The sequence below is a fragment of the Nilaparvata lugens genome, chromosome X, assembly GCF_014356525.2.
Source record: "Nilaparvata lugens isolate BPH chromosome X, ASM1435652v1, whole genome shotgun sequence".
Taxonomy (NCBI): domain Eukaryota; kingdom Metazoa; phylum Arthropoda; class Insecta; order Hemiptera; family Delphacidae; genus Nilaparvata; species Nilaparvata lugens.
Genome location: NC_052518.1, coordinates 1,351,044 through 1,374,444, shown reverse-complemented (window position 1 = coordinate 1,374,444; position 23,401 = coordinate 1,351,044). Strand labels below are relative to the sequence as shown.

At 34.8% G+C, this 23,401-nt stretch overlaps 1 protein-coding gene across 1 annotated transcript in view; it reads right to left on the bottom strand.

The window, feature by feature from the left end:
- Positions 1–8,203: 8,203 nt before the first annotated feature.
- Positions 8,204–23,401, bottom strand: part of LOC111045075 — a 39,948-nt gene continuing 24,750 nt past the window's right edge. The window contains exon 5 of the mRNA XM_039442211.1: positions 8,204–8,432. Within this exon, the coding sequence (XP_039298145.1) occupies positions 8,215–8,432 (218 nt within the window). The 3' untranslated portion in view covers positions 8,204–8,214. The remainder of the gene's footprint in view (positions 8,433–23,401) is intronic.

The window sequence follows — 23,401 nt, the reverse complement described above, 5'->3', positions numbered from 1 at the left end:
AACAGAGGATCCACCCCATCCTTTAGAAATTTACTTTGTAACCTCCTTCTCGTGCGTGAGGTAGGTAGGTAGAGCAGTTAATTCAAAAGAACACATGTCGATATTTTTCTTGTTGAACAGCTGTTTTGACAACTTTTAAAAATCCTCAAATTTCATAATTCAAACAAAGGAAAATGTACTCTGAAAACAATAACAATAGTATAATCGTAGTTTTAATTATTTAGCCGCCAATCAGCATAATGTTATTCCCCTAAATTATCCTCGTTTAAGAATGAGGAGGCTTATAGATCAATGAGCAAGGAAAGTTGTGTGACTGTACCACACCAGATTTTTTTTACATGTTATTTATTCAAAACTTACTTCTATCATAGAGAAAAGATCACATGAGAAGATTTTCCATGATATACGTCGTTTATGTTCCAAATTTCAAGCAGATTACTATTGGCTACTGTCTATTAGCACTGTTTTAGCCGGGTGTGAGTGTAAGAATGGCACAGTATGAGAGATTATCAGCGTCACATAGCTTCACGAAAAAGACGTAAGTCTATCGGCTTGAGTTTACAGTGAAATTTGGAACATAGGTGTTCCTTCTTTACCTTTACATATTACATTTTACGGGTAAACGAAAGGAGCCGGGGCCGCGCTACCTGTGCACTGGACTATTGTTCCAAAAAAGTGCATCCTCTAACTCTCGACTAGCATACTTCATTGTCCTCTGATTCTGCTTCATTACCCTTTTAATGGCCATTAGTGGCTCCGTGTGCTTTCTTGAAGGCAATTCTAGCTGGTAGCACCAACTTATCTATTACTTTGCACCTTACTTACATCTGTTACTTGTATTTTCTGCAATTATTGAATGTAAATCAGTAATCAAGTACTTGTATATTATTTCATTATTGCCAATGGTTCATTTGATGAAACTCAACTTGCTCACAAACTAACTTGAGTTACATACAATACGATACTTATTGAACTTATTTTATTGACGCGATTTTTTGGCGTCCTTTCAAATTCTATTAGATTAAACACAACTTCACAAACATATGTATACGTGTATTATGTGTATGTCAAGTCCCATTCTATATCGTAGAATTTATAAGGATGGCAAACAAATGTACGCCAAAAAATCGATGTGGGCTTTACTTACACACCACGAACGTTTGTCTAAATTTGTACTTATCATCGAAAGTAATATGTGTGTGTTTATCCAATCACTGTATCCTACCACTGATTTACAGCTGAAAGTGCCTTCAAGTAATCACACTGGTCCACCAATACAATGTCGAAAATAGACCAAGAAAATGTCGAAATTCAATAACTCGATGTTACTCGGGTCACTCGATGCTTGTGTCTCGGGTCACTAGAACTTCTACCTGTCCATCCCTTGTTTTCGGCGGCCCTGTCACATTTCTTTCACCCCATTTTACATTATCATATACCATGAAGATGCATAATGAAGGCTATGTAGAGAATTCTTTTCAAATTCCTCTAGGAAATAAACAACATTTTCAACTTCTGAAATTATTTATTCTATCACAAATTCTAATCATGTGTTCATCCTGAAACGTCGTGGACTGAAATTATTACTTATTTGTTCATGGTATCACTTTGAATGATTTCGTAAACATGTTCTTATAAATATAAAGAAAATAAAAATCTCAGTACCCATTTTTTGAAATATTTTATCACAACATGTCTCGGACATTTATGCCATTTTCTTTATATTTATATTACAAGTAGCCCTATACAGAAAAGAGATAAAAAAGATGTTCTTAAAAACATGTATATGAAATAAAGGCTAATCATATGCCACACAATTCCAATATATTATCATTTTTAAATATTAAACAACTTATACGAGTATGATACGGTTTTGACAGATAAAATTGGAGGTTAAGCTTGATATAATTCTTTGAATAATTATTCCTTGTCCATTCAATGTGTGAATCACAAATTTATGCATATTATTACTATTAAACGAAAATCCAAATTAAATGCTGTAATTCACCTCGAAGACTTCTGCTACTGCAAATATTGACAACAGGGTTGACAAATAATTTTTGAATAGTAGCGCTCATCGAATTTCCATGAAGCTGTTTACCCTGTTGTCAATATTTGCAGTAGCAGAAGTCTTCGGGGTGAATTACAGCATTTAATTTGGATTTTCGTTTAATAGTAATAATTAATTCATTAGCATTTGAATAATTGCAATGTATCAGTAATTTCCATCTTTATACATATTAATCTGTATCATCCATATGCCGAAAAACTTAAATTCTAAACTGTATCATTTCTCCCTATCTCTCACTCAATCTGATGCCAACCTTGGAGTTCCAAATATCCTTTTTGCTTTCAGTTTGCTCCCAGGAATAAGTGAATCAATAACACAACAGTCTAAGCCGTCTCTATGGTGAGGTCCACGTTATAATGGCAGTGGAGAAAGATAGGAGAACAACGTTGCCGATCCTCACGGTCTTGTCAATGCCTTATTGACGGTAGCTGATACAGGTCTATTAATGTAATATTTATTGTTCATTCTCGTTTAAAATAATCAATTATATTTTATTGAGCAAGCAATTATATTTTTCAATGATTTCATAATTAAGATGAAATATTCTGTTAATTGATTATTCATTCAACATTGTTAAAAGATGATCTGGCAACAGAGAAAAGTGATAGAGAGAGATAGTGCTATGCGCTTTGTTGGTTGATAGACGAGGATAGCAATAACATTGCTAATCAAACACTGCAATCATAACGTTGACCTCACTATAATTGCAGAAATTAGGGAACAGTGTTTTCGATTTCCCTGTTCGAAAAGTGGCTGCTTCAGGTCGAAAAGATAGCGCAGCGGCGAAGGTAGCTTTAAGCTTGAAAGTGTTGAATTAATGCATGTATTTGAATTGGTCAAAACTAGGGATGTCAATCCCAGGATATCGGTCCATTTTTGAAACCTAACAATCCCGGGATTTTTTAGCGTCAATCCCCGGGATTTTCGGGATTAGAAAACCTGAAATTGGGAATCGTATTTTTTCAAAAACAATTCAATACAGAATTTATTTACGGTGATGAATAAGAGTTTTGCATAACTAATTTATTGTTCCAAGTGTTTGACTAATTTATTCTACTTGCACAGCCTACAGTTGCATATACAATATGTAATATACTGTACCCTGTACTGGCTAAATTGATTTCGCATCATTCTCAGAATGTTTGTTGATCGGTTGTTTGTCATTTGTTGGTTGTGATTTGTTTCTGTCCACACAGCACGACAATTACCAGTCTAGACGGCGCAATATTTGCAAAAGTGCTGATATCATTTCCTTGAAATGCACTCAGAACTTTGAAAAGACTTCAGAAATCAGAAATAAACAAGCACCATCTAATTACTCGCTGTCTAATTATTCCTCATCTATTCTCTTTCTCTATCATAAGATCTAGTTGAAGTAAATATAGTTGGCTCTACGAAATTTCATTTAGTAGTGGTTCAGCTTTTAAAAACTTACTCCTAATCTTGGAAACATTTATAGAAATAGAATGTTTTACTAAGAATGGAACTATTTTTCCATTTCAATAGTATCCTCTCCCACTATATAATGAGCCCTTTTTCATCTCCACACACTGTTACTGAACATGTAATTGTAAAAAATGCATGAAACTGATTCTCGCCAATCCCGAGATCAGTCCCGGGATCCCGGGATTGATATTGGATAATCCCGTAATACAGGGATTGAAAATCAGTCCCGAGATTGACATCCCTAGTCGAAACATACCGCTTCACTATGTGCGGCACCATTTAAATACGTCCATTACATTCAACACTCTCAATCTGGTGCTACCTTCACCCCTCCACTATGTTTTTACCCTAACCGTTTTGAGCTTCAAGATCTTCTCCAAATCAGGAACATTTGAGATTATCATTGAAATTAGTTCAAAGGTTAGGTACATTAATCTACCTATATAAAAGCGAAATGGCACTCACTCACTCACTCACTGACTCACTCAATCGCAGCACTAAAAATCTATCGCACCAAAAACGTTCAAATTTGGCAGGTATGTACAGTTGGCCCTTTAGAGGCGCACTAAGAACGGATTTGGAAAAATTTCCTAAGATAGGCCCAAAATCTTCGTTTTTCCAGCGTTTTCTCAGCTTTATCGAGAACAAATGAACAGAAAATGTTCAAATTTACTAAGCTCAGCTAGGGTGTAATAATGTTGTTTTAGAAGGAATTTAAAATAACGCCAAAGATACGCCCACAATTAGCGTTTTTCCAGCGTTTTTTTTTGTTTTTTTTTTTGCTTTTTCTCAGATTTATCGAGAACAAATGAACAGAAATTGTTCAAATTTAGTACAGATGCTCAGCTAGGGTGTAATAATGTTGTGTTGAAGGAATTTGAAATAACGCCAAAGATACGCCCAAAATTAGCGATTTTTGCGTTTTCTCAGTTCTTTCATCAAGTAATAGACAGAAAATGTTCAAATTTGGTACAGAGGTTTTAGCTAGGGTATAAAAATTTTGTGATGAGGTGACTTTAATATTTCATCAGAGAGACGCCCAAAATCAGCGTTTTCCAACGTTTTTTCTCAACTTTTCTGCGTTTTCTCAGTACTTTGACTTTCTGATGGAATGAAGCATGCTCAAATGAAAAATGCATGCGAGCGAATCCAGCCCGCTGATGTCATTTTTGGACGATCCAGTCGGGGGTCCAGGGGGCGGAGCCCCCTTGCTAGACGGATATGGCGAGCGAAGCGAGCCTGACGGCTAGTACTATAATAAAGGAAAGAACTGGCTTATACACGTACGGGATAGGAAAATTATGTTTGACGCATCATTACGTCTGAACTACTGGACTGATTAACTTGAAATTTTGCAGATAGATTCTCTTAATTAACCGAGGATGGTTATAGGCCTATTTTTAATTCTTAAAAGATTTCATTACGTCAAGTTATCAGTTTGTCAAGTTCAAAAATGGACCCTTGAGGAGCACGGGTTACCTGCTAGTCAAAAATAATTCAAGATATAAAACACAGCTTTATTTCCAAAAACAATACAAATTAAATTCAATAGTCAGAACATTTATTAAATACATATTTTATATGTCTTTAGCACATGAAGTATAGATAACATACAAATATAATAGATAGAAAGCTAAAAAAGTCAGCACATTAATAAAATACATACTTTATATGTCTTAAGCAGATGAAGTATGGATAACAAAATCAAGTAGATAACATAAAAATATGATCTATAAAAAGCTAAAAAAAAGACTAGTTGATAGAAATTGAATGCCTGAAAAAACCTATCATTTATTTCCCCAATTAAGGAGTTACAGATAAAGATTATGGTTCCCAAGCAAACTGAAATACCCCGTATTTGTCAACCCCCAAATTATTTTATAACCCTTCCACCAGCCCACAACACCCATTGAAACCGAATTTTTCGTTCAACTCATTGTTTCTGTACATTTGTAAAGCTTATAATACAATGGAATCCCTTATAAAATATTTTATAAAATAGTCATCATTCATGAGTATTGTTCAAATATCACAGCTGTTTCATAACCGGAAATGATATCAATTCATTTATTGAGTTATTGATACACCCATTATTACATTATTGATACAATTATTCATTAAAATAATTCAGGCTCATAGTGTAATTCGGAAATTTAAGGATTATTGAAGTTACTAACCAATCTAGTTTGTAAAGTTTCCAGGATCAGGTACAAAAATGTTATCTGTCAGCTAAGGCTGGGCAAAGGCTAAAAATAAACTTTCCACTGGTCATATTTTTCGAAGTTTTTCGATTTGTATATCATCAAGCTATCAAAATGAAAAAGTTTTCTCAGGAAAACATTTTTCCCCATCATTACTTTTTGAGATATGATCACCTAAAGTTTAAGATTTTGGGACAGAACATTTGAAATTCAGTAAGAGATAAATCCATGAGATTTGAAAGATAAATTCTTCATGAATAAAACAAAAAAATTTCGAAAATACCATTTTTTGAGAAAGTTTTTCAATTTACTAAAAATGACCAAAAATAACATTTTTGGTAAATTGAATAAGTTTCTCAAAAATTGATACTTTAGAAAAAAAATTTGTTTTGTTCAATCAACAATACCATGGAGAATTTATCCTCTAAATCCCTTTGAGTAATCTCTTACCGAATTCGAAATTTTCTGCCCCGAAAATTTAAACTTCAGGCGCTCATATCTCAAAAAGTAATGATCGGAAAAAATGTTTTCCTGAGAAAACTGTTTCATATTGATAGCTTGATGATATACAAATCGAAAAACTTTGAAAAATATCACCAATAGAATAGTTATTTGTGCAACTAGTGCGCAAAGTGTCAGTTTGCTGCACCGAAAGAAACGTTTACGCCCGAGCCGTAGGCGAGGGCGGAATGGTTTCTTGAGTGCAGCAGAGGAACTTTGCGCACGTATTTCACATTAAGTTTTTCCTACAGTTACCATTGAATATGAAAAGTGGGTAATTATGAGTAAAATTGTCTGAAATCCATCAAATGTTTTTCTGTGTAATTTTATTATTGATAAAAACTTAATCCTAAAATCCTAAAGTCCTCGTTGTCCTTGGTTATAATATATAATGAATAATAATTAGCGCGTTGTGCTTGGTTGCACCTCTGCTCACTATAGCAGCCACAGCAGTCACTGTTACCAACTTCATTTTGATTTTGCTGCACTGTTGCTCCATATAACCTACTAAGTATTTTGCGTTGCCATGTTGCAAATCTGGAGTGCAGAAAAATTTTTTCCTACAGATACCCTGAAAAGTGACCATTTGTGCACTGATTGCAGGCTGCAAAGAATCACTTTTCCGCACTAGTGCGCAAAGTGAGTACTTTGCGTACTCCAGATTTGCAGCATGACAACGCAAAATAGTTAGTAGGTTATATGGAGCACCAGTGCAGCAAAATCAAAATGAAGTTGGTAACAGTGACTGGGCTGCTATATTGACAGAGGTGCAACGAAGCACAACGCGCTAATTATGCAACGAAGCACAACGCGCTAATTATTAAGTAGATATTATAACCAAGGACAACGACAGCACAGTGCCACCACAGCACACACCACACAGCTGCCCCCCGCCATTCAAACACACATACATTATTCAGGCAATTTTACCCATAATTACCCACTTTTAATATTCAATGGTAACTGTAGGAAAAATTTAATGTGAAATACGTGCGCAAAGTTCGTTTGCTGCACTCAAGAAACCATTCCGCCCTCGCCTACGGCTCGGGCGTAAACGTTTCTTTCGATGCAGCAAACTGTCACTTTGCGCACTAGTTTCACAAATAACTATTCCCGCACTAGAGCGGAAAAGTGATTCTTTGCGTTCTGTAATCAGTGCAGCAATGGCCACTTTTCAACATAACTGTAGGAAAAATTTATTTTTAACCCTAAAGAGACACACTGGGGTGTTTCACACCCAAGGGATATTTTTTTTCTGTTCTGCAGTTGACAATATCAAACAGATGGGGACTTATGCCCAGTATAAATTAGGTCTGTAGTATTGTTAACTACTCTCCACCACTTCCAGTCAGTAATAGCATTCTACAAGGTCACCAGCTCATCTTGTTCTTCGTTTGGGTGTCTAACACCCCAGAGTGTCTTTTACGTAGGAATTACATCAAACACTTTTATTACAAAGATTCACTTGTATTATCACTACGAATGTGGTATGGGATGATGGATCAGATTGGAATAAATGCTATGATTCTCTACAACTTGAGATTCAAAACAATAAAATGAAGAGACGTGAGTTTTTGATGAAGTTGTCATTGGCAATGATCAAGCCATTCGTTCAAATCGGATTAGGAGCTCCAATACTTAGGCGGAACATACGTACTTCAAAAATTAGTATAAATATTGATAAGCAGTGCTGTACTTTTGATTTCTGTATGCACTTGGAACAAAACTGATTAAGAAATGATGAAGTATGGTCTAAGTACTTGTTTTTTTTCATATTTTTCGAAGAAAAATGCAAAATTGAATAAGGGTGTTCAACACCCCAGTGTGTCTACTGTGTTAGCATAAAGTAAGTGTGTGTCTGTAGGGTTAACCTTTGCACAGCCTTCTTGTTCTCTCCTTAGAACAAAAAGGGTTCGATCAGAACATACAGGTCAATAAACACCCAATAAAGATGAGGTTTCCAATAGATGAATCTATTGAGAATTAGTTGGAATTTCACCAGACAAACGGTGGTACAAATAGAAGCCGATTGCGTTCGTCGGTAAGTTTTGTTTGTCGCATGCGCGACCTAATGAGAACACACAGCGAAGCGAGCAATGCCATCATGAACATTACGCCTGCACATGCCAACCAAACCGCCGCTGTGCGAGACGCTGCTATGCAGACAGGTTGCTCTCCTTCTCCAACATCCCATTTCTCCCCCAACTCACCACCTAAAACAGTACAATATTCAATTATACTACACATTTTCCAACTGTATTTGAGAATGTAATTCCAAGGTAAATTGGAATTAACGCCAAGAAAAATTCGAGTAGAGAAAGATTAAACATGAGATAGAAATGAGAGAATAGAGCCAAACACAAAATGACACATCCAAGAGAGAGGAAGTCTCGTTTGACATTGACTGCAGTTAGTCGATGAAAGTGTACTGCTTGTTTGGGGTGACTTCTCAATTTGAACGTTCTTTGAGTATGGAAAAATTGACTATAAGATATCATAGAGAAACAAAACCATAATTAGATATCCCATGGTATAGGGCGTTTATGTCGCAACTTTTACTGTTATCTCAAGCTGATAGTCCACGTAGTTCTTTCCTGTGAAGCTAAATAGACAAATAAGTCTAAAAGTGAATTTCAAACACATTTATAATTATGGAAGGATATAGAGGTTGAAATGAAAGACAAAAGAGAGTAAGCCTGAAATGTGACAGGGAAGAGATTGCTCAAATTTTAATTAGCCTTCAGGAATTGCTACTTGTGAACTTATGTGACATCACAGATGTTGTCATGTTGGTGATGTCGGAGTATGACGGACAAAAGACTGATGCTCTAACGGAGAATTTCTATCCAGGGACAAAAGCTTAAAATAAACCGGTGAGTCCATCCCAATTTATCAAATTAAGCTTTAAAGGTCCCTTAGGTCGAGTCAGTTTTCACAAAATGGCTAATGAGAAAGTATAAATTGTAATTGAGAGCAGTCATTTGTATTTGAGAAGACGTCAGATGTAAATGAGAATAGCCAATTGTATTTCAGAAGTCATCACTTGTAATTGAGAATAGTGAATTTTATTTGAGAAAGTATCATTTTAATTTGAGAACATACGATTTGAAATCGAGAAGTTGTCAGTTGTAATTGAGAAATGATCCAAAAAATCAGTACTGGCTACTTCCAGTAATTATATTTCTCGTAACTGTACTCAAATAAAATAATATGATATAGTATATTTCGCACCTGGAGCAGAAAATGAGATTTTTCCGGCTCGAAATCGGTTTTCAAGTCTGAGGCCGTAGGCCGAGGACTAGAAAAGATTGAGAGCCGGAAAAACATTTTTGCCCGTGGTGCGAACGCTATTTTTCGCCATACACAAAAATAAACAATATAATTTTATATATATATATATATATATATATATATATATAATATATATATATATATAATATACAGGGTGTTTCAGAAGTAGTGTCGAGAATTTTAGGGTATTGTACCTGGATGCTAGGAGACTACAAATGTCATATTGAAGTGTCCAAAACTCAGCGGTTATCCTTATAGCTGCCATTTTGTTTTTTTCACTTAAAAATTTTTATCTCAAGAACGAAATGTTGTATTGATCTGAAATTTGGCATGAATATTTATGCTATAAAGACTCAACTATAAAAAATAAAAAAAAATTTTTTCATTGAAATTTTTCAAAATGGCGGCCATTTTAAATTTTTGATGGCGAATATCTCGAAAACCGTCCATTTTACAGAAAATTTACAAGAGACAAAAAAGTTAGCAAATCTTTTCATGATTCCAATGATACCTAATTTATCAAGATTGGTCAAAGAATAACAGAGAAATTAATTTTTTTCGTACTGCATGCATGACCACTTTTCACCATTTAAAGATCAATATTAATTTTTTTTATAATTTCATGAAAACCGTTCTTATTACAGAAATATACAAGAATAAATTTCCTCCAAATTTTATTTTACATTGAAAAATATTAATTTCACTCAAATCGGTTCACTGATACTAATGCAGCAATTGCTCAAAATGCCGTCCTTCAACTTGATTACACAGTCTGCACCTTTCAATCATGGACCGTCGAACTGCTATAAAAGCATTTTCATCATCTTGAATGGCACCTGCTGCAGCAACCACTCTTGCCACAAGGTCTTCTTCGTTTTCTACTGGCGTGCTGTAAACAAGGTCTTTCATATGGTCCCAGAAAAAAAAATCTAAAGGGTTGAGGTCAGGTGAACGTGCGGGCCACGGTACTGGTCCACCCCGCCCAATCCACCGCTGACGATAGGTCATGTTCAGAAAGTCCGTAACAACATTTCCGAAATGAGCAGGGGCACCATCATGTTGAAACCAAATATTATATCTGTTTGCAAGAGGCACATCTTCCAAAAGTTCTGGTAGTATGTCTCTTAAAAAAGTAATGTACGTGGGAGAATTCAGACGATTAGGAAGAATGTATGGTCCAATCACGCGATTACCTAAGATACCCGTCCAAACATTCAGCGAAAATCTATGCTGATAACCACGCACTTTGACCTCATGAGGATTGTCTAAGGCCCAGACGTGACTGTTGCGAGAGTTGAAGATTCCTTCTCTTGTAAAGCTGGACTCATCGGTAAATAACACATTTTGAATGGAAAAGACAGAAACTGTCAAAAAAACCACAGATTTATTGATACTTAGAAAGACTGGTTTCGGTTATTACAGCATTGTCAATCTCTGATAAACTCAGAGAGTTTTGGTGTAATAACCGAAATTGGTCTTTCTAAGTATCAATAAATCTGTGTTTTTTGACAATTTCTTAGTCTTTTTCACTCAATATGAATAATTACCACAATATCAACTTCTCAACTACACAAAAAGTAACAGATTTTCATGAAATTTGACAGGTATGTTCCTTTTTAAATTGCTCGTCGACGTATATACAAGGTTTTTGGAAATTTTGCATTTCAAGGATAATATAAAAGGAAAAAGAGCCTCCTTCATACGCCAATATTAGAGTAAAAATCAGACTATAGAATTATTGATCATAAATCAGCTGTCGAATAGATTATAAATGCCATGAAGCATGCAATTCAATATCTCAATGTAACTTGGTAAAAAATCAGCAGCTGTATAGACTATTAATTGCATGCAATTTTTATGCACTATTAAATGAACTATTGATTGCGTGCAATAACGCATGCAATTAATAACTAAAATAACAGTATTGTCTCTCGAACTTTCTCTGCTTTGAACTTGGGCTGTCCTGTTGCCAGTATGTCTTGAAGGAGATTAGCTTTTGATGTTAGCATTTTTGATATACCAACCCCAACAGCCATTAGCCGTTTTCACACCGATATCTCGCCGACACGACATACAGACAGGATTTACTCTGATGGACAGTATAAGAGGAGGCTGCGGTTTATAACTGCGCGAGGTCTACTGTTCACAGAACTACTACACCTTTTCAAATTTTATTTGAGTTATTTTATTTAAGTTAATTTGAGAAAGTATCAATTGTATTTGAGACTTACAATTTAATTGTCACTTGTCACTTGTCACTTTAATAGTCACTTGTAATTGAGAGAATGTCAGATGTACATGAGAATAGTGAATTGTATTTGAGAAATCGTCAATGTAAATGAGAATAGTGAATTGTATTTGAGAAATCGTCAAATGTAAATGAGAAGATATCAATTGAAAATGAGAAAATTTTCCAATTGACATGTCGTGACTCTTCTGTAGCCTACAGTACAGGTTTGATTTGAGCAGGAAAGGATACTGTACTACATACACAGTATTCCAATTACTATCATAGGCTTTGCATGGGGGAAAATTAATATTTTCAATGGTGGAAGTATTTCCCCTGTACTGTTTACGAATGATTAATGAGAATTATTTCTATGTATGTATTGGCAACGTGACGTTTGTCTCCAACAAAACTTGATGAAGATAAAATTCTTTATGTTTACGGCGCAATCGAACTTTATCATCGATCAATCGAATCTCTTGATCAAACAATTTGGCAATTCTCCAATGGATTTTGGGGCTTGAAAATAATGTTTTCATTATTTTCAAGCCCCAAAATCCATTGGAGAATTGCCAAATTGTTTGATCAAGAGATTCGATGATCGATGATAAAGTTCGATTGCGCCGTAAACATAGAGAATTTTATCTTCATCAAGTTTTGTTGGAGACAAACGTCACGTTGCCAATACATTCATAGAAATAATTCTCATGAATCATTCGTAAACAGTACAGGGGAAATACTTCCACCATTGAAAATATTAATTTCCCCCATGCAAAGCCTATGATAGTAATTGGAATACTGTGTACGTAGTACAGTATCCTTTCCTGCTCAAATCAAACCTGTACTGTAGGCTACAGAAGAGTCACGACATGTCAATTGGAAAATTTTCTCATTTTCAATTGATATCTTCTCATTTACATTGACGATTTCTCAAATACAATTCACTATTCTCATTTACATTTGACGATTTCTCAAATACAATTCACTATTCTCATGTACATCTGACATTCTCTCAATTACAAGTGACTATTAAAGTGACAAGTGACAAGTGACAATTAAATTGTAAGTCTCAAATACAATTGATACTTTCTCAAATTAACTTAAATAAAATAACTCAAATAAAATTTGAAAAGGTGTAGTAGTTCTGTGAACAGTAGACCCCGCGCAGTTATAAATCGCAGCCTCCTCTTATACTGTCCATCAGAGTAAATCCTGTCTGTATGTCGTGTCGGCGAGATATCGGTGTGAAAACGGCTGATGGCTGTTGGGGATGGTGTATCAAAAAAGCTAACATCAAAAGCTAATCTCCTTCAAGACTTACTGGCAACAGGACAGCCCAAGTTCAAAGCAGAGAAGTTCGAGAGACAATACTGTTATTTTAGTTATTAATTGCATGCGTTATTGCACGCAATCAATAGTTCATTAAATAGTGCATAAAAATTGCATGCAATTAATAGTCTATACAGCTGCTGATTTTCTACTAAGTTACATTGAGATATTGAATTGCATGCGTCATGGCATCTATAATCCATTCGACAGCTGATTTATGATCAATAATTCTATAGTCTGATTTTTACTCTAATATTGGCGTATGAAGGAGGCTCTTTTTCCTTTTATATTATCCTTGAAATGCAAAATTTCCAAAAACCTTGTATATACGTCGACGAGCAATTTAAAAAGGAACATACCTGTCAAATTTCATGAAAATCTGTTACTTTTTGTGTAGTTGAGAAGTTGATATTGTGGTAATTATTCATATTGAGTGAAAAAGACTAAGCAAAGAACAGTTCTGTCAAATTCATGAAAATCTATTGCCTTGTTTCGCATAAAATGCGGAACATACACGCATTCATAAAAACAAACAAACATAAAGAGAAATTACAGATGGAATTAAATAGAGAATGCATCTTTAATTAAAAGATGGAATTAAATAGAGAATGCATCTTTAATTAAAAGATGGAATTAAATAGAGAATGCATCTTTAATTAAAAGATGGAATTAAATAGAGAATGCATCTTTAATTAAAAGATGGAATTAAATAGAGAATGCATCTTTAATTCCATCTGTAACTGGTTGGGCGCTGTGGCTTCGTATAAAATGAGCGCTGCTATCCAGAGATTGTCAGTTTGGTGTAAGGGCAAGCATTCCTGACTAGCAATTAGGGGGTACCGGGTTCGATTCCCGGGCTGGCAACTAATTTTTGGATAGTAGTTCTCATCGAATTTCCATCTAGCTGTTAACCCTTTTGGTCATGTCTGCAGTAGCAGATGTCTTCGGGGTGATTTGCAGCATTTATTTAGGATTTTCGTTAAATAATAATTATAAAGAGAAATGCAAAACCGTCGATTTGTATCTTAGACATCACTACGCTCGGTCAATTGATTTAGAAAAAATTTATCTTAATCGTGAACAGTTATTATTGAATGGTTGAAAAGTATATTTAATAAACGAATGAAAATATGATTGATTATTTTAAACAAGGATGTCCAGTTAGCAAATCAGCTATCCTCTGTGGAAGGAGGCAGTGACAGGGCAGAAAATCGGCAACACTGTTCTCCTATCTTTTTCCACTGCCATTTTAACGTGGAGGACGCTATAGTGACAGCTCTTGATCAAGTAGGTCGGTCCGACGGTCACATGCGAAACACTGTTTATTCATTCAACTGCAATGATATCATCAGTCACCGTGAAACTCATCGCTGTTTCTTCTTCTTCTTCTTCTTATCTTCTTCTTCTCCTTCTTCTTCTTCTTCTTTCTTCTTCTTCTTCTTAACTTTTTTTGTTTTCTTCTCAATCGGATTTTTATTCTTCTCATTTTCAACAACCGGACACGCCCAACCTTGACATCACATCTCGGATACCGTACGAAGAAATTCCGATATTCGTGAAAAGCTCATAATTGAATTATCGTACCGTTTCTATCCAAATTTAGTACCAGGGTCGGATATTTTGGTTTACTGCTAGCTAGGCTTCACCCGCAGTGGTTTACTGTACTCCAAGTTGGAGGAATTGCAATGCCTTTTGTAGCTGGCGGTCAAGGCTTTCAAAGAAATAAAAGAAAAAGACCCTCTATTAAAGGCGCATTACCGGCGAAGCACGATCAAACATAATCTGAACAAGACAACGTCAAAATTCGCGCACTGTAATGAGGTCCATGTTATAGTGCAGTATTTGATTAACATTGGTGTTGCTATCCTTGTCTATCATTCGTCAAAGCAGAAAGCGCTATCCTTTTCTAGCTTCGAAACTCTGCCAGATCGTGTTTCAACAATGTAGAAATATAATTAATTAGCAAAATATTTATAAAAAAATAAATAAATAAATAATTGACCGAAGCGAAGCTGAGGTCTTAGTTTCGACTCGATCTGCTTTTGTCTGTTTGTAACGCAGTTACAGTCGCAGTTATTGTCCGATTTGGATGAAATTTGGTATACAAGTTCTTTGAAACAAGGCGCAGTAACGTATGTGTAACGATTTTTGATAAGACCTCCGGTTTTAATATAAATTGTGCCGCTCTAAAATGTGCTGTATTGAATGAATGGTATCGTTGGAATGCTATCGATAGAGGACAAGAGTTGTCAGCGGTGAACCTTGAAACGTCTGAGCCGCTCCAAATTATACTGTATTTATTAATTGAAGAAAACTTCTCACGTGATTGGACCATTTATTTAAGTCCCTTTTCAACACGATATTTCCCTATTTCATAGATGAATAGTTTCTAGACCTACAGAACCGGCCGGAGACATCACAGCTTAGTTAGTTAGCTCTTGTTTCCGCTTTAGTATGAGATCGGAAACCGACTTGTGAGCATAAACATTCTGCATAGGCATAACAAGCCGCCATAACATTTAATCCACTTTTCATGAAAAACATTATTAGCAACCTCCTGTCATTGTAACCAACATACCCATGTTATTTAGAATCTTCACTATAGTCTGTGAGACGATTCATCGTCTAAATTGCCTACTGCATATTCCATTTTTCTGTCAGTTGACCGATTTCTTATGATCAATTGTTGGATAATTTGTAATATTGTAAATATGTGGACGATATGAAGGTACCTCCTTGAGAGACATTTATAAGTCCGGTGTCCCTGGAAACAATGTCTTTAGCACTTTCAATGGAGAAAATAATAGATGATATGTATAAATCTTCACAATATACTGTATTTTCTTAATGGCCCTTCTCATTAGTTTGAAAGTTGTAGGCTATTCATGAGCGAGGTCTACTGTTCGCAGAACTACTAGTAATTTTATTTCCACCATAAATTTCACTTGACATTCATTTTAAGTTTTGGAAATTATATGACCACTTTGACAAGTTGTGTGGTCATTGTTAGTAATGTATTTAATTGTAATTACTAAATAATTGTTAGACATATAAGTTAGATTAATTTTATTTTTGAGTTCAGTTCATCTGTTTTTTCATTATTCAGTATCAAATCATTTTTTATTTATTCATTTGAAATGCGAATGACACTAATGTAATAACATTGATAGATAAAAAATAAGGTAGTCATTGTGCTATTTTTCTTCCAAATCTATAGGTGACACTTTAAAAAAAATATTTCCTCAACACATAAAATATAATTGTTTCAAACAAACAGTTAATTGGATAATCGGTATCAGCTATCCTCTATAGAAGTCAGAGAATCGGCAACGCTGTTCTCTTATCTTTCTTCACTGCCATTATAACGTGAATCATATCGTTCGGTGTGAGCTGTGTCGGAATGCAATGAACACTATCTGCTTCTTCCGGATTCTTTCCCAATTTGTGACTCGTTTAAATAACATTGAATCAGAGACGTAATGACAGTAATAAAAATATTTTCCAAGCAAATGGCTTCTTCACGAATGTGTTGGACCCGGCGTGCTCCACGCCAAATGAACATGACCAATGAGAAAGGAAAGAAGAAGAAGAGAAGAAGAAGAAGAAGAAGAAGAAGAAGAAGAAGAAGAAGAAGAAGAAGAAGAAGAAGAAGAAGAAGAAGAAGAAGAAGAAGAAGAAGAAGAAGAAGAAGAAGAAGAAGAAGAAGAAGAAGAAGAAGAGAAGAAGAAGAAGAGAAGAAGAAGAAGAAGAGGAGGAGGAGGAGAAGAAGAAGAAGAAAAGGAGAAGAAGAAGAGGAGAAGAAGAAGAAGAAGAAGAAGAAGAGGAGAAGAAGATGAAGAAGAAGAAAAAGAAGGAAGAGAACAGATGACGAATAAGAAGGAATGGAAATGGAGATAAAGAGAAGAAGAAAAGAAGTAGAGTAAAAGGGACAGAACAGAATGACGAATGAGAAGGAATGAAAAAAGAGAAGAAGGGGGAGAACAGAAGACAGAAGATAGATTGTAGAACATTTTTTGAATGTTTCAAATTTTGGTGTGAAACAGTTTTGAGCTGAATGCCTTTTGGTTTCTCCCACTACACGATCAATAAGTAGATATTCAATAAATTATGATAATATTGAAAAATATATTAGGTTATAAGGACTTGGAAAGTAGGGTGAATGTGTCATGTCACACCAAATTTGTTAGGCTCGATTATATTTTCTCAACATAATGTTATCTAATGTGCTATGATGATTTGATGACAGTTGATTGGTTGTAGTAGTAGTAGTAGCAGTAGAATGTCTTTATTAATAAACAAAATATCATTCATACGAAAAATGTAATTCATACTAAGAAATGACAAAAAACAAAAAATAAAAATTTACATAATTTATAAATAACAAAAAAAAAACCACAAGACACTATTATGGCATAACCATGAAGGTTGTCTGCCAGGAGTCGGTATCTACTAATAATTAAATTCTATTATTAAATCATCTCTTAGTTTTAGAGCCGTTTCCAAAAATGTTGTCATTTTTCTCCAGTCTTTCCCATTTAGCCATTCAATCACTTCTAGTTCGGTAAGATTAAATTTTCCTAACCATTTTTTACGAGCACCCCCCAATATCGGACTCCCACCCAAAATTGATTGGTTGTCAAGAGACCAAAGTATTCCTATATGTTATTAATCTAATGATGTTTCAATAGATGTTGAGTAAAGGTGGACAATAACGACAGGACAAGTGTGTTGAACATGTGTGACCGGACATGTCTTCGAACGGAAACGACATTCACGCGAAAGGCTTCGAAAAATAGCTTTTCCAATCGAAAAACAGATGTTTGACAGTTGCTTCTAACAAAATAAAAAAAATCAATAACAATAAATAAACCACTGAAAATTTAAAAATTAAAATGATAAAGTCTAAATTTAACCTCGAATAGAACAGTGAATAAAAAATAAACCACAACAAATCGAAGATATGAAAACTTGACATCAAAACTTTTGTTCGAACCCTTACGCTGGTGACACAACATGCATGTCGTGCTAGTGTGTACACACATGTTCAACACACTTGTCTTGTTGTTAGTGGCCACCCTTGAGCCAGTTACACACACATCCATTTTTGGACGTTCGATTTTTTGTCGTCCTTGGAACTTGACAAACATCATTTGTTTGACATCATCTGTTTAATCTAATGGAAATTATTATAAGGTATGCGAAAATTTCTACGTCCAAAATCGATTAGTGTGTAACTGGCTTTTCTATGTAAGGCTCAACTCACACTTACGCGACTCAGGTCGAGAAGAGATTGGACTTTAGTGGAGAGCATGTGTTTTCAAATGGTGACGTCGCGGAGACTAGAATCGACTGGTCTGAGTGTGTATGCCACTTGATGTGGCATACTCAGACTTGGCAAAATAGTGTATGCCACTTGAGCACCGCTCAGAATTTGTGGCTTCACACAACAAAAATATAATAATAAAAAAAAAATAAGTGTCACCATTTGGAAACACTCATGCTCTCGACTAGAGTCTCTAATAAAAATCTTAATCTCTCTTTATAATTATAGATATAACGCATATTGTTATGATAACTCGAGCTTACGCACAGGCCTTTGTTGCCTATGTAAGCTCTTTCCTATCTGATACAAGAATTTTATACAAGAATAAAATTGTGATAGCTCAAGAGTTTTATTGTTTAGTATAGGCTAGTTCTACATTTTGTTGTTTGATTTTAGTAAGTATAGTATATCATTTCTTGAATTGTATAAACTTTATTGCTTAAGATTCTATGTAACTGCTTTGAATTGTATTCAGAAGGAAAAAATAAATTGAATTGAATTGAATTGAGTCGAGTCTCTTCTCGACCTGAGTCGCGTAAGTGTGAGTTGAGCCTTAGTCTTATATCTTTTCAGTAACTAATACAGTATTTATCTCTTTTTTTGTATAGGGCTACTTGTAATATAAATATAAAGAAAAAAAATTTCAGACATGTCCGAAACATGTTGTGATATATGAATGAAATGTTTTAAAGTATTGTCTTGAGTTTTATGTTTCCGTTGATGATCTGTGAGTCGCTTTGTCGACTAAAAATGTTTTTCGATTTGAATATTTCTCCATTGGTAATGTTCCATCTTTCACGCTACTCTCCCATGTGGGATTCGAGAGGAAAACAGGAAATCCCTTGAATATGCTATGTAATCAAAATTATTTTAACTTATTAGAAGTACTATGTCTCTACACTGTTATACAGAGTGTTTACGAACTCCTGGGTGAAAAACATATCTAGATATCATATTCAAATTGCCCGGAAGTCTTCAGTTACTCACACAGCGGACATTTTCCTTTTTTCACTAATTATTTTTTTCCAAATAATGGTTGAACATACGAAATTGAAACTTAGCACAGTCATTCATAACAACTAGACAAAGATACAAAAAAATTATGATGATTTTTCAAATTCATAAAACAAAATGGCGGCCATTTTAAATTTTGTTTCTTGAATAACTCAGAAACCGTTGGTTTAACAATGAGATTACAAGAATAACTTTTTTTAGTAAATTTGATTGCCTATTGATTGGTAACAGAGTTGTTGAGATTGGACTAATATCAACTGAGATATAGCAGCCTTAGTGATAGGTGACCACTGAAAGTTTGTTGCAGTGCAAACCAAGGCATGCTGATAGAGTCGCTTCAATGATGCAACAATCTACATTCGCATTGAATGTTAATAGTAAGCGATATTAGATCATTTCAAACAATGACATAACGTTAAATAACCCTCTAAAGGTGGGTGACCAACCACCAAAGCTGCCATATCTCAGTTAATATTGGTCCAATCTTGAAGAATTTGGTACCAATCGATAGGCAATCAAATTTACTAAAAAATGTTATTTCTGTAAAGTTTTTGTAAAACCAACGGTTCATGAGTAATTGAAAAAACAAAAATTTAAATTGCCGCCATTTTGTTTCATAAATTTGAAAATTTATCATAATTTTTTTCTAGCTTTGTCTAGTTCTTATAAATGACTATGCAAAGTTTCAATTGCGTATGTTCAACCATTATTTGGGGAAAAAATAATAAGTGAAAAAGCACTATGGCCGCTGTGTAACTGTAGACTTCCATACAATTTAATTATGATATTTAGATATGTTTTTCACTCATAAACAATGCCCTAGAGTGTATATATTCAAACTGGACGACATTCTTTTGCACGAGCGTTTCTGTGAGCTACCAAAAACTACCCCACGAGCGACCGGTAGCTCGCGATCGACTGTTGGGCGACCACTGCCCTAGAGCATTGGTAAAGAGCTCGTAAACACCCTGTATATGTGAATAATCTAATTATAAATACCGTTTTACCTTGTTGTAAGTAATCGAATCTCATCACAAACACATTTATTACTTTATCGCACCTTCAGTAGAATATAATCGAATATCAGTGCATTTCGTAGTATATATAAATAATCGGAGCGAATCGGTGCAAATATGTATCTGTATTGTCCATAAACTGGAATGCTGTTGGTGTCAAGGTGCTATAGAAGTACTGTACATTCTTTTCAGCTGATTCACACCCTTGGCTGCAGCATTTGTGTGTGTTTTTTCACGCTTCTATTAGTCGTTTACTGGCCACTTCTTTAAACGGCCGATTATCTCCCGATGTTGCGCGCATTTCTTCTTTATATTGTCAATCTGAATACTCCACATCATCGTCTATTCTCCACTGCAACTCGTGAACTCTAAAGAATAGCAAAAAACACGAAATCTTTCTCACGCGAATTGTATAACAAGCATCTGCATTACGACAGCAGTCCTGGTCTTGACACTTTGAACTCATTCTTCAAAAATTTCCCAAGCTTTATTCAAAATAGTTTGAATCTATCGCAGCATTGACTCGGCACTATGCCTTTACCGTAATGGTGACCACTGCAATACCTGATGTTCGAATCACCCAAGAATTTGAATCATCATCTAACCCTATGCAACTTAGTTCCAACAGTACTTCTCAATTGAATGAAAAAGACTAAGAAATTGTCAAAAAACCACAGATTTATTGATACTTAGAAAGACGGGTTTCGGTTATTACATCATAGGTTTTCTGTTTTTACCATTGAGAAGTACTTTTTGTGTAGTTGAGAAGTTGATATTGTGGTAATTATTCATATTGAATGAAAAAGACTAAGAAATTGTCAAAAACCACAGATTTATCGATACTTAGAAAGACCGGTTTCGGTTATTACACCATTGTCAAGAGCTTATCAGAGATTGAAAATGGTGTAATAACCGAAACCGGTCTTTCTAAGTATCAATAAATCTGTGGTTTTTTGACAATTTCTTAGTCTTTTTCATTCAATATGAATAATTACCACAATATCAACTTCTCAACTACTCAAAAAGTACTTCTCAATGGTAAAAACAGAAAACCTAATGATCTATGGATGGAAATTGATGAGAAAATGAAATTTATTAACAACACTGGCATGTTTTACAATATTATTATAATAAATATACAAAGTGAGTCATAGAGAAAGAAGGAGAAAGATGGCATCAACAAAAATGTTTTATAATACTTTTATCTAAAATGGCGGCTGATTTGAAGTTTGAGTTTTTAAAAAAATAATTTTCACTCAAAAACAATTTTGCTATCATTGTCCATCATTGAACAAAGAGGATAGCGCTATCTCTTTCTCGCTCTGCTCTGTTGCCAGATCGTCTTTTAAAAATGTAGAATTGATAATTAATTAACAAAATATTACATATTAATTATGAAATAAAATTATTGAAAAATATAATTTCTGGCTTGATAAAATATAATTGATTATTTTAAACGAGAATGAACAGATAATATTGAATCAATAAACCTGTATCAGCTACTGTCTACAGAAGGCATTGACAAGACAGAGGATCAACAACGTTGTTCTCCTATCTTTCTTCTCTGCCATTATAACGTGGACCTCAATATAGAGTGTGCTAATGAATGCATGTGTGCATAGGGAGCGATCAAGAGACAAGGTGCCTGTTGCACAACAGCCGGTTAAATTTTAATCGTGATTAATTCCACGAGAACCAATCAGAGAAGCCGTCTTTTCAAAAACTCCTTCTCTGATTGTCATTTTCTCACTGCTGTGTTTTTTAACATCTTGGCCCGGTTGCACAACAGCCGGTTAAATTTTAACCATAATTAATTCTACGAGAACCAATCAGAGAAGGCGTTTTTGAAAGACTGATTGGTTCTCTTGAAATTAATCACGGTTAAAATTTAACCAGCTGTTGTGCAACCGGGCAAAGTTGTTTCAAAACACTGCAGTGAGAAAATGACAGGACGCCATCTCCAATTAGTATTTACCCGAATTATAAGCGGCTCTTATAATTTTGGACAAAAAACTGTGGGAAGAATTAAAATCGCATTTCCGCAAAAGTGATCATCAAAGACTTGAGTAGAACCGCCGACCGCTGAGGTTACCTCCACCACACACCATCAATATAGACATAATATTATTTATACCGTAGTAGTTGAAGTAATGTACCGTATCGATGGTATACTGTCAACCAGGACTTATCCTGCATCAGAAATTAGTGTGGCGGAAACAGAAAAAGACAAGATGAGCGATGCCTTCAAAACACATGAATTATTTCGCAGTAATTGAACATCGACTTAATTTGGACGGAGCGGTATATAAGTTACTATCTTCTACACGTGTTTGTAGATAGCCTATTCTACAAAAACCTTTTCTACAGAAATGCATCCATTTTTTATCTTTTTTGGAAGAATCACCACCAAGGGAAAAAAAGGGAAAACAATTTTTTGTTGTATCTCAAAAAATTTTATAACGCCAATTTAATTAAATTAAAGAATATCATGCGTCTGCTACTCTCGTTGAAAGGATGAGCCAGCTCCTCTGAATATGATTCACGAATTGTAAAATCGCTTCCCGGTGGTTCGGAGCCCACCTAAAACTGTAGGTCCATCCATCTCTCATTATAATTCACCTCATCACTCACGCACAAGCTAGAGCTCATGTCGGCATCACCCTCAGCAAAAAAACTGTAATCTGCTAGATTCTTTACCGGAATTTAAAAAGAAATGTATCCTAAAATTAAGATAGTGTAATTTGATTTTTGTTATTTTTCTTTGTTATTTATTTATTTATAATTTCTACAAAGTAGCACTGATTGGGAGAGAAAAACTAAGGATACTCTCTCCCAAATTTAGATAACAAGTCCGAAATAGGGTTATGGTTTCACTTTTCTAAAATTTAGTCCATTTTCACTAAAAAAGCTACGAAAACTAAGAATTTGACATTCTGACGGTTGAAAACAGAATAAAAAACAAAAATATCACACTCAAATCAC